General features: G+C 45.5%; 1 protein-coding gene across 6 annotated transcripts in view; it reads left to right on the forward strand.

Moving 5' to 3' along the window:
- The window catches only part of ARHGAP26 (Rho GTPase activating protein 26), a 643,473-nt gene extending 634,066 nt beyond the window's left edge, over positions 1-9,407 (forward strand). For all 6 annotated transcript variants that reach the window (XM_064366439.1, XM_064366438.1, XM_064366434.1 and 3 more), the window contains one exon: positions 7,607-9,407. In XM_064366439.1, coding sequence (XP_064222509.1) covers positions 7,607-7,695 — 89 coding nt within the window. In that variant the 3' untranslated portion in view covers positions 7,696-9,407. The remainder of the gene's footprint in view (positions 1-7,606) is intronic.
- The last annotated feature ends 3,170 nt before the right edge of the window (positions 9,408-12,577 follow it).

Raw genomic sequence — 12,577 nt, forward strand, 5'->3', positions numbered from 1 at the left:
CAGATGGGCTGCATTGCTTGGGCTTCTGTGCCCTGCTTCGTCAGCAGGGAAGGGGCTTCTGCCTGTATATGAGCAGGATTTGAGAGATTTCTACATTGGCAGGTGAATCCAGGCCTTAAAGTTCTGTCCTCCAAGTCCCACTTCACTGCTCACATGGGCAAGAGATCATCGTGTTCCTATCAGCCATTCCTCTGACTACACAAAGGACTCCTGCTTTCAGGGGCAGAATTGTTTTAAACTATCAAAAGTTATGTATATGCTTCTATCTTAGTTGTGATTTCTTTCTGTGAGTGCAGCCTTCTTCCATTTTCCAACAGTTTATTAAGATAGCCACACAACATACAATTTACCCATTCAAAATGTACAATTCAGTGGTTTTTAGTATATTCAGAGTTGTGCAACCATCACCACTATGTAATTCCAGAATATTTTAATCACCCCCAAAAGAAACCCTGTATTTTTAGCAGTCATGCCCTATTTGCCACAGCCCATTTCCATCCAGCCCAAGGCAACCACGCTTCTACTTCATCTCCCTAGATTTGCCTGCCCTGGACATTTCATACAAATGGAATTATACAGTATATGATCTTTGAAACTGGCCTCTTCACTTTGCATAATGTTTTCAAGGTTCGTCCGTGCTATAGCATGTGTCGGAGCCTTACTCCTTTTTATGTGCGATGGTACAGATACAGCACATTTTATTTAAGCTCATTCATCAGTAGATGGACATGTTGTTTCTACTTTTTGGCTACTTGAATAATGCTGCTGTGAACATGTGTGTTAAGTTTTTGTGAGGGCACAGGTTTCCAGTTCTGTTGGGGATATACCTAGGAGTGGGATTGCAGGGTCATATTAACTCTGTGTTTAAGTGTTTGAGGAAACACCAAACTGTTTCACAAAGAAGAGGCAGGAGAATCGCTTGAACCCAGGAGGCGGAGGTTGCGGTGAGCCGAGATCACGCCATTGCACTCCCGCCTGGGCAACAAGAGCGAAACTCTGTCTCCAAAAAAAAAAAGAGAGAGAAAGAAGTTGCACCGTTTTATGTTCCTGACTTCTTTCATTTTTAAGTCTTTCTGCAGTGGCTTAAATAGTTAAGCATAAAGGGCAAAAAAAGACAGGAAGAGAAGAGAAGCCTGGATTACTGTTAACTACCAAGTCCTTTTTTCCTAGCAGAATGTCCTTCAGCTTCCACAGCCATCTTCATGGCCACATCCAAGCCCCAGCCACCTCTACCTCTCACCCGGGCGCTGCCACTGGCCACCTGACACATCTTGTCACTTCCACTCTTGCTCCCATCACCCTTCTTTATACAGCAGCGAGAGTGATCTTTGAAAAATGGAAATCATGTTAAAGTCCTTCAATGGCCTCCCATTGCTCTGAGAATTACTTACAAGGCCCTCCAGGGCCCAGTTTCTGCCCCTCTGACCTCTCGCCCTCACTTGACATACTGCAGCCTCATGAGCCTTCTTCATGTTCTCAAATAAGGTCAACAAACTATGACCTGCCGGTCAAATCCAACCCGCCACCTGTCACCTAGCAGGTTCTGTATCTGCTGTCGTCCACAGCATGATAATCATCATAAATCCTATATGTGCTGGGAGATGAGAGCAGAAGGGAAGTTTGGTGGAACGAGTGAGAGGCCTTACTCAAGCCTTCCTGTGGTCTCTAGGAGTCATGGCAGAGTTCACTGACACTGGTTTGTTTTTAACCAGCCTTGACAGTGACCTTTCAAATTCCCTGAGGAGCAGAAGGCCAAATTAAACCTGAAAGAAAACACCTCTGAGCTGCAGTAGAAAATGGACCTGACGACATGTTAGCACATTTTCTCAATTGGGTTAGCTGAAAATATGTTATTAGGTCTTCTTTCCAAAGAAAAATGCTTACATAGACCCTCTTCCTCCCCACCCCCTCACTTCTATAGGAGAAAATGAGGCATTACAGAAGAACACTATTATTCTGTCAGGCAGTGGGGTCTTTTTCCTTGTTCCATCACTTGTTAGTTTACCCTGGGGATATTAGGTAAGGGCTGTTTAATTTGTATGCTGTGTAGCTGGCAGATTAAATCATCAAACCGATCAGAAGAAAGTGTGTGTGTGTGTGTGTGTGTGTGTGTATGTATGTGTGTTTCAGGATTAAGAAGAATGAATAAGGAAGAGGAAAAGGGAGGGGCCCGTGAAGGAGAAAGTCTGTTGTTTTGTAATGATTAATCGCAAAGCCTTTGGATTCCAGGGGCCCCTTCTGTGACTCTGGAGTGGCTACTGCTGTCAGCTCATGGACTTTGTGCAGTGGGAAATGGATGTGCAATACCTAGAAATAATTCCAGTGTCAGCCCTGGCCAATCTACTGGGAAACTGTCCATTTCAACAAGAGCACCTCAGACAGTAATTGGAAAGAAAAATAGCTCACGTTCTCAGTAACATTAGTCATCTTGAAGCCACATGATTCGTGATACCTGGAAAATGCACGTGGCAGTCACTAAAATTGGGTTCTAGGGATACTTTTAACAAGATTTAACAGGAGCTGAATCCATTCATTCCCATGGTATCTGACACAGCACCACCTCACGGCAGGGCTGTCCCAAGTTTCCTTTACTGATGGAGAATATCCTCACTGGGGAGCCCCCAAGCTGCCTAGGAAATGGGTTAACAGGAGAGCAGTCAGGGATGTCCTTCAGCTTCCCCAGCCATCGTCACTGCCACACCCAAACCCAGGCCACCTCCACCTCTCCCCTGGACGCTTCCACTGACTGCCAAACACATCTTGTCGCTCGCTTCCACACTTGCTCCCATAACCCCTTCACACAGCAGCAAGAGTCATCTTTGAAAATGAAAACCACGTATTTTATTCCCTGCTTAAAATTTATCGGTGGCCTCCCACTGCTCTGAGAATTACTTACAAGGCCCTCAAGGGCCCAGTTCCTACCCTCTCTGACCTCCTCTCGCCTTCACTTGACATACTGCAGCAGCCTCTTTACGTTCTCAAGTAAGGTCAGCAAACCATGACCTGCCAGTTAAATCCAGCCCACCACCTGTTTTGTAAATAAAGCTTTACTGGAACATAGGCACTCATGCCTTTGTGTCTGCATGTTATCTATGGCACTACAACGCCAGAGTAGAGGAGAGAGACACACTCACTATGAGGCCCTTTAAGAAATACATGCACGCCACTCTTCTAAAGTCACATCAGCTATTTCCCATCGCAGGGCCATTGCACTTACACCACCCACTGCTCTAGTCTGTCTCTCTCCTCTTACTACTACCCAACATTATATGCTTGCTTATTGCTTGATTGTCCCTCCTTGAGAGCAAAATCTTATCTGCTTGTTCTGTGCTATGTGCACAGAAGTAAGGACCTAGCATGGTGTCTATAGCATGTGGTAGGTGCTCAGTAAACATTTGTTAAATGAGTGCATGTAAATTACCCAGGGGTCTTCACCTCTTTTAGTTAAGACTTCTTTTGGGGACAGTCAGCCACTAGAGACCTTAGTCACACACTTGCTCCTTGTCCATGGTGAGCGAAGGAGGGCAGAAGACATGAGTTGTGTATGCAGGGTGTATTGTGTACACAGGGGCATAGCTGAGAGACAGTGGTTGGTTGGCAGGAAGCCTACCCAAGTCCCCAGCAGCTTATATTTAGTATATGCTTGCTGGGCTGAAGAGCCACTCAGGCAGCTTGCAGCAATGCCTTTTGTGTTCGTACAGCATATTGGACCCTGGTACAGTTCAGTGTTGGACATTGGCGCCATTCAGCCCAACAAGCACTTAGCATCTTTGAAGTTCAGAGCATTGGGCCAGGCAACAGCAGTAGTAGTTAAGATGACAGACTCTGGGATCAGGTGTCCTGGGCTCTGGTTCACTTCCATCATCTGCCAGCTATTAATATTTAATTTTGGCCAAGAAACTTCACTTTTCTGAGCCTCAGTTTTTCATCAGTGAAGTGAGGATAATAGCAGAACCGACTCCATAGTCATTCTGAAGATGGAACGGGGAAATGGAGGTGTGACATGCATATTCACAAAGGGTCTGCCGCCTAGCATGTGCTCAACATGTGTTATCATCCTTATCGGCAAGGGTCACACCTCTGGTTAAATAGAGGCCTGATATAGTGGGAAGGGGGTTAGTCTCTGGAGTCAAACAAGCGGGGTTCAAATTTTGGTTCTAGTATTATGACCATGCACAAATTAATTTACCTCTCTGAGCCTTAATTTTCTCATCTGCAAAATACAGATAATAATAGTACAAACTAAGATCTTGAGGATCAAATGAATCAATATGTCTAATACTTTAAGCACATGGCAGCTTCATAATAGATCTAAGTGTTAGCTTATATCATTATAATTCACAAAGCAGAAGGGAGTTACTGAAGGTTGTCGAGCCAGGAAGTGCTATAATCCAAACCAAAACGCACTGAAAAACTAGATAGAGAAGCAAAGCTTAGCACATTTGAACAGCATATAAATAGGACCCATGAATACTATGTGGGATGTACTATGAGCATTTTAGGAGTCTGGAGGAGGAGGGAGCAGGTAGAAGGGATTCCATGGTAATATTTATGAAGAAAGTGGGGCTTCTCAAAGGACTTAAGCAGCTAAGCCTTAACGTGGAAACAGAAGACAGCAGAAAGAAGCGGGGAGGGGGTATGTGGTGCTGCCTCCCTCCTCCATCGGTAAATGAAAATTTGCGTTTTAACTCAGAGGTGTTTGGGCACAGAAAAGTTATAGCTTCTAACTTTCTGTGAGCTAGTTAAAATACAGGTTCCTGGGTCCTACTCCCAGAGATTTTGCTTTAATTGATTTGCCATGGGGCCCAGAAATGTGCAATTTGCATAAGCATCCCAAGGGTTCTGATGCACATGGTCTGACATATGCCTTTTTTTTTTCTTTTTTTTTTTTGAGACGGAGTTTTGTTTTGCTCTCGTTACCCAGGCTGGAGTGCAATGGCGCGATCTCGGCTCACCGCAACCTCCGCCTCCTGGGTTCAGGCAATTCTCCTGCCTCAGCCTCCTGAGTAGCTGGGATTACAGGCACGCGCCACCATGCCCAGCTAATTTTTTTGTATTAGTAGAGACGGGGTTTCACAATGTTGACCAGGATGGTCTCGATCTCTCGACCTCGTGATCCACCCGCCTCGGCCTCCCAAAGTGCTGGGATTACAGGCTTGAGCCACCGCGCCCGGCCTGACATATGCTTTAGTAAACGCTGGCTTGAAGACTCAGCGAGTCAGCAGCCGACCCAAAGGCTGTGTTATCTTGTGACCCACCTCTTAGCCCCCAGTTTGGAGGGCCTCTCTTGTCCCCTCTCATTCTTCCCTGAGTCCCCAAATTGCATTGTAAGTGTTTCCACCCCTGTACCCGTGCTGTGTTTGAACAGCTGACCAGGAAAAGGAGAAAGGTCTGAAGGAGATGGACTCAGAGCATCCGGTAGAGTAACAGCTCAACTCAGAGCTTTGCTGTAAAGTGGGAGGGCCCGGTTTTGGGTTTTTGTTTTGTCAGTTTGGTTACTTTATTCTTGCTAGGTCTTTTGTTTTGGAGAATGAGTTTCATAATTTTGTTCTAACCCTTTGATTTTTTCTGAAGCTTAGGTAGGTGGTAAGGGCCACCTGGTTTTACTAGGTTTTTACTGGAAGGGGATCTTGCTGAGCAGTCCCGATCCAGGGTCTCCTACTGACTAGCCTGCACTGAGCATCTGCTCTGTGCCTGGCTCTGTGCAGAGTGCTTTATCCACACTAGGTCCTTTCATACCTGCAGGAACCCACAAAAGGGAAGAGAGACTTGTTGCCAGTATGAAGTGCAGAAACTGAAGTAATCTTGGAAGCTTTGGTTGGATGGGCAGAAGGCAGGAGTATTGGGGTGTTCTTTAAGAGTGGCATAGGAAAGCTTTGGTAATTGGAGAGGCCAGGTTGCTTTTAAGCTCTCTCTTCTGCCAAAGCACTTCTCTCCTAGACTCTCTCTTGTATGGGTTGTCATGAACCCAGAGTATCCTTGCTGTTTATTCCTGAAGCCTAGTGTTCTGAAATTGGCCAACTCTGGAGACCAACTAGTAGATGTTTGGCCTTGTCTTTGCCTAAGGAGGCATTTAAGGTGTACCCAAAGTTTACTGACACTGATCTTCTGGAAGCCTGAGTGCCGGTTCTTTTGCTGCCTCCCATTTGCCTCCTTTGGTTTCTGTTCTTGCTTCTTTCCCTACAAACTGAAACTAGAATTCAATAGCAGTGTCGGGGCGGAAATGCTTTTCTAAAACAAGCTCAGGAAGTCATTTAATTAGCCCAGGAAGAGAATAAGGGAAAATCTATTCTCTCCAGATAATCTTGGAAAATTGGAGTTTTCCTAACACATTAAGAGTAAATGTCTTGCCTCGCCCCAGAGTGATCTGTATATCTTCAGTTGACGAGCGTGAACATCCCCCACCTCTTAGTCCCATGATTCCTTCTCTCTTCCTTCCTGCTATTGGCTACTTTGCAGACTCAGCTGGATTTTATATAATCTTTATAATATCACAGTGGTTTCCATGGAGATGGATCATGATGTCACAAACGTGTATATATATTCTTTGGATACTGAAAAATCAAAGGGCAATAGAAGGAGGAAGAAAACAATTTTCCAGCTGGTATTTAGAAGAGGGGGAAATCTAAAGAACAGAAAAGAAAACTAAGAAAGGGTGTGAGCAAAACAGAGAAATGGCTATTCAAAGGCTGTTCAAAATGACAACCACCAAAAAAAAAAAAAAAACCCAGAAAATGTGCAAGGAAATTAGAAGCAGGGGTAAGGATTTGAAGGAAAGTAAGATGATGATTAGCAGCTGGATTGATTGATTGAGACAGACAGGGTCTTGCTCTGTTGCCCAGGCTGGAGTGCAGTGGTGCAATCACTGAGCTCAAGTGATCCTCCCCTTCAGCACTCCCCCTCCTCTAAGTAGCTAGGACTACAGACACGTGCCATCAAACCTGGCTAGTTTTTGTATACTTTGTAGAGAGGAGGTTTTGCCATGTTGCCCAGGCTGTTCTCAAACCCCTAGGCTAAAGCAATCCACCTGCCTCAGCCTCTCAAAGTACTGGGATTACAGTCATGAAACACCAGGTCCAGCCTCTAAAAGCTGGATATCTTTAAAGACTAGTTCTTAGCAGTCTTCCATGGACACTGCACTCAGTATATAGTTGATACTGGGCAGGTGGGTGGGTGGATGGATGGATGGATGGATGGATACATACATATATAGCTGGACCAGGACAACTGTTGCCCTCTAACCTACAAAGTAGGAATCTGTCACTTCTTTATAGTTTAAACAAGGAACTTCAGAAAGTTCGTGAAACCCCTAAAAATTGTAAAATTTTGAATGTCTGTGTCTGTTTCCTTTTTTGTTGTGAAGAAAGTTCAGAACAGCTTTCATCAGAAGGCTTATATCCCACAAAAAGTTCAGAACTTCTGGTTTAAACTTCTAGAATGATGTAATTTAACAAGTGATTGTAATCATTGTCCAAGCCTTCTTTACACACAGACACACACACACCACCACCACCACCCCCCGCACACACACACACCCCACACACATCTGCCGCCTGCTCTATCTATAACGTCATCTCTTCTCGCTTTCTCTCCCCTTCCTGTACAGTTCACCCATCTCAGGAGCCGGGCTGGTTGGAGGGGACTCTAAACGGAAAGACTGGCCTCATCCCTGAGAACTACGTGGAGTTCCTCTAACCGTGGGCCCCAGCAGAACTGCTGAGCTTTACATGGTATCCATGACAACTGCTGATTCCAGTGTCATAGGCCATTTCTCTTTGCCACCGAGAAATGCAGCGTGACTGACTCTGTTGCTACTTGTCAACATGAATGTTTCTGTGAGCTCTGGTGTCACTCATCTCCATGATCATCTCAGCCAATACTCATCAATACTGCAAGAAACAGAAATCAATCAGCAGAGGAGGCCATCTGATTTTGATAACTGAGAGAAAGACTTGCAAAGCCGTTTTCTCATGAGTATCCTAAATAGGGGGCACTCATTTTGTTTCAGCAGTCCAAACGCCCAGCCTTCGGAAAGAGGAAGTCAGATAGCAGTACCCCAGAACACGCTGCAAAGTTAAGTCTGATGCAGCTGGGTGAAGAAATTGGCACTGAGATCCAGGCTGGATCATTGCTTTTGTTTACAGTAGGCACTCTCTCTACTCCACCTCTCAGTACTTGAGACCTACAGTGCTACAGGCAGCTAGGTCTTTTTGCAGGCAGGATGAAGAGGGTTAAAGCACTGTTTATATAAGATCCAATCTCTCACCATCTCTAAAGCAGCCTTTGGCCGTCATCAGCAAGATTCAGTCCAGTGTTCTCATGCACAGGAATACACACACCCTGCATTTCTCCCTCCCAGGCTAGGAACCTCTCTGCCACCAAGGGCTGCTATCTATCGCCTAGTAACCACAGCAACCCAACCTACTCTAAAACCAAACCAAAAAAAAAACACATCCTCTTTGCATGACACATTTTTTTTTTCTCTCACCTTTTTGGTATACTTTTTTGAATGGTTTTCTAACAACTTGAAGCAAAGGATCAAGGAATTAGGGTGGTCTGCTTGAGGCAGACGGGATAGTAGCTGGGACTCTTCCCTTTTTGATGAATTTCAGCAGCATCAGGATATATTTGGAGCACACTTTAGTAACCTCTTGAGATTGAATTACATAGTCTTAATATTTCTGTTCCTTCATGCAACAGACATTTGCTTTCTAAAGGGTAAGATGCTGCCTCCCCATGGGTGATGTCATCTGACCGGTTCCCCCATGTCCTCCCATTCACCCATCCCTGCTCCCACACCTGCCTGCCTCTAACCCACCACTGGCCCTCCCCCTTGCCCTGCTATGGGCTGCTGGACACGGGTGCTGTGGTGGTTTTCAAGGATAATTCCTAGGCTAACCTTATGGCCTGTAGCTTAAAATGACATCTATGTTCACTGCCATTCAGAAAAAGGGAATTGTTTCTCAGTCTTTCAAGGCATGAGACTAATGTAGGTTATTGTGATTCAGGAAGAAACCAAAGGTTGGAGGGTGGGATGGGTACCCTTTGAATAAGGGAATTTGCTGGTGAAAAGAGGCTGGGTCTTATGAAGACTGCCTTGAATGGGGAAGTTCTGCCTGGACATTTCAAATTCACCTGGCCTTCAAACAGCAGAGTCATCCATATCTCCCACGTGTGAATGTCATTGCAAGGGTGACTCTAGACAAACTACAAACTGATGGACCGTCAGGCTCCCTAGGAGCCCCTTGGATGGCAGCGTTGCTTCAGAGTGTTTCCTGTTTCTGGAATTCCTTGTTAGGGAACTTTAAAGAAGAAAAGAAAAACTTGAATTGTGTTGAATTACTGTATCTTTTATGGTTTTTTTTTGAAAAGATAAACTTGTAAATAGAGTGATTTGAAATACTATATGGCAAAGTTTTATATTTGATATTCTTTAAGCTAGTTGCTCATACATTTAGGCATGGATTGCTGAACAGGTATGTTTAAGAGGGAGAGAGAGGAGGCAAGGCTGGAGAGAGTCAAGGTTGCTGTCCCCACTTCGGCCTGAAGGAAGGAGAGTGCATGCCCTTGCTCTCTGCTGTCCTGTTGGTGGGCATGGGGCATGACTCATCAGTGGTGTTCAGTCTTCTTTATGTGTTTCTGAGCGTTCCTTGGGCTTTGGATTTGGAGATGGGAAGAGCATCTCCAGGCAATGAGTTTTTCAAAGAGTGCCTACTTAGTAGTAAGATGAAGCTCAGGACTTAAATAGGTGGGTCCAGGCATATGATTTTTCGTTTTTCTTCTCAGGTGTATTTCTTGGTACCCCCTAGATATCAGGACAGAAAGAGATGAGTCAATTGCTGTGCTCCTTACTTCTTTCTCTACTGCGCATCTTCTGAGGCTTTAGAAATGTAGATGAGCTAGCTTGTTTTCAGATTTCGTGTGCATCTGTAGGTTCTTAAAAAACCGACTTCTTAGAATCTTTAGTTCTCAATGTGCTGCTGCTTTCCCTTTTCCTAAACATTTTTAAACTCTTCCCCCTCACCTCCAATTCCCTATGATCCCCAAAGAAGAAGAAGACTCCAGAAGGGATGTAGATTGTGCCATCAGAGCTTTACAGGTGGTTTTAAAGTTAACAGGGGTTTGTCATTGTGATTCACTACTCAGTTTATCAGCTCAAGGATTATACGGCTGTTTTCCAGGAATTCACCCAGGAGCAAGTGAGACACTACCATTGATTCAGGGAATAAGAATTAAGAATGGACAGGACCAAGATAGAACTCAAGAAATCCATTGGGGAAAACTCGAGAAGAAAGGGAATATACTAATAGGTTAGTTCTGTGGACTTGAGGACAAGAAGACATTGGGAAATGGGGCCTCAGGGAATGTGCATCCAAGGAGAGACCAACATAATGCTTTTAACACATTTGATGGGGTTTTCTGTTTTTGTTGGTTTTTTGAGATCGAGTCTTACTCTGTGGCCCAGGCTGGGTTGCAGTGGTGCAATCTCAGCTCACTGCAAACCCTACTTCCCAGGTTCAAGCGATTCTCCTGCCTCAGCCTCCCAAGTAGCTGGGACTATGGGCATGAGCCATCATGCCCAGATAGTTTTTTGTATGTTTAGTAGAGATGGGGTTTTGCCACATTGGCCAGGCTGATCTCGAACTCCTGACCTCGAGTGATCTGCCTGCCTCGGCCTCCCAAAGTGCTGGGATTCCAGGTGTGAGCCACCGTGGCCGACCACATTTGATGTTTGAAGTTGTCATCTGCCCCATCATAAACTTACCTGGAGTTCATGTGGAGGAACAGGAGGCCAAGATCCTTGCTTTGAGAGTGCCTCACGAAGTATTCCTGTAGACACTTGGCCCCAGCTTCACTGCTTGGAAGCATGTCTCTCCCTCCTGAGTTGGCTCTGATTTGAAACCGGGGGGAACAGAGCTGCTGCCAATGGGATCTTTTAGGTAACCTCCTCCCCAGCTTCCCTGTGGCTGTGCAGTGCCCATGAGCTGCTGCCAATGGGATCTTTTAGGTAACTCCCTCCCCAGCTTCCCTGTGGCTATAACGGTGCCCATGACAGATGGCTGCTCTGTTTCCCTTTGCCCAGCCAGGCTCCCCTCCTTCCTATTAGCTGCAAAACTGGATAATCTTCAGAATATGAGCCAAAGAGTAGGAAGGAACTTGAAGACGAAAAGATTTTACTCTCTCCCCTATCCACGCCCCCTACCTCTGACTCTCTCTGTGTGAATAGGAAACGTTAGGGCAGATTAGGAGAATGAATTGGTTATCAGAGTGGAAAACCATGGCCCAGGATCCCTGAGCTTTCTCAGTAGCCTCCAATTTCCTCTGTAAGGCCCAGGGATCACTTAGCCAGAGTCTGAATCTTTTAGGAGTATTAAGGTAGCCTCTCTTCCTTCAGGTTACTATCAAAATTTCATAGCTAAAGAATGCCATACCAGGAGAAGATAGCTAGTTTCAAATCCCTGCCCCCAGGCAAGTAAAACCCTGACTTGCTCGAGACCGAAGATCTTCTCTCCTGTTTTTCAAAATCAACATATATAGAGATGGACCGTGTGCAGAGCGGCCTGCCTCGGTGTCCTGGAATTGGAGCCAGTCTTTAGCTTAATGTCTTAAGTATTTCTACGGCCAATATGTGTTTTCTTATGTCAGACTAAACTGTCTTTTTGAACATTGGTTCATTTCCTCTCACCGAGTGCTTTTTGGACAGAGAGGCAAAGAGAAAGAATGAGCAATCAAGTATTGACAGACTGGCATTAGCAGGATGGAGCCATACTAGTGACAAGGACATTCCGAGGCACTTGCCCAGAGCTGCAGAGTTGTGTGAGCCGTACCTGCAGCTCAAAGGGAAGGACCTCTACCCCCTGAGTTTCTATCGCCTGAAAATGGCAACTACTGTCTCACTAAAAGCTCTGTCTTGGCTACAGAGGCTCTGAAAGCATTCACAGTTGAGGGGGAGGGAGACAGAAACAAGAAGCCAAAGATAACCTGATCCCTGCCGGTCTGTTGGCACCTGTCATCCTCTGGCTTCTGCTGCAAAAGCAAGTCTGGATGACTGAGTTTTGTCGACAAGACGCTCCCAGAGACAGCAGTGGCCACCATGGCACCCAGAGTTTGCCCAAGTACTGAATGTTTTATGAGCAATCATATTCCACAGGTAGGTAGCCGGCACTGCAGAAACCAAACAGCCTCTTAGCTGACTTGAAAAGGAATGACCTAGGTGTTCTGTCGAGGGAGTTATCTATCTTCTCTGGTAAACTTGACAATAATCACTTACCTCGATGACCCTGCCCCATATCCCTTTATAAAGTCAGCAGGATGTCCTCTCCCACACCCTGTGCTGGTGTCTAAAAAATGTATCTTGTCTTGCTCAAATGTGTTTGGCAGCCACACCAATCAGCTGGGTGCTGAACTGCTTCTGTGTAATTGTAGCATCAGAATGACAACAGCAGCAGAGCAGCAAATCTTGCACAGTCCCATAGCATGCCTGCGACAAGACTCCAACAAGTAATTAACGTTTTTTCTCCTGCCGCCTACAGCGCCTGCCTAAACTAAAGAGCTTCCCAAGTGGAGGGAAAGGCCA

The sequence above is a fragment of the Aotus nancymaae genome, unplaced genomic scaffold (assembly GCF_030222135.1).
Source record: "Aotus nancymaae isolate 86718 unplaced genomic scaffold, 86718_ANA_hifiasm-v0.15.2.pri h1tg000064l_1, whole genome shotgun sequence".
Classification (NCBI taxonomy): domain Eukaryota; kingdom Metazoa; phylum Chordata; class Mammalia; order Primates; family Aotidae; genus Aotus; species Aotus nancymaae.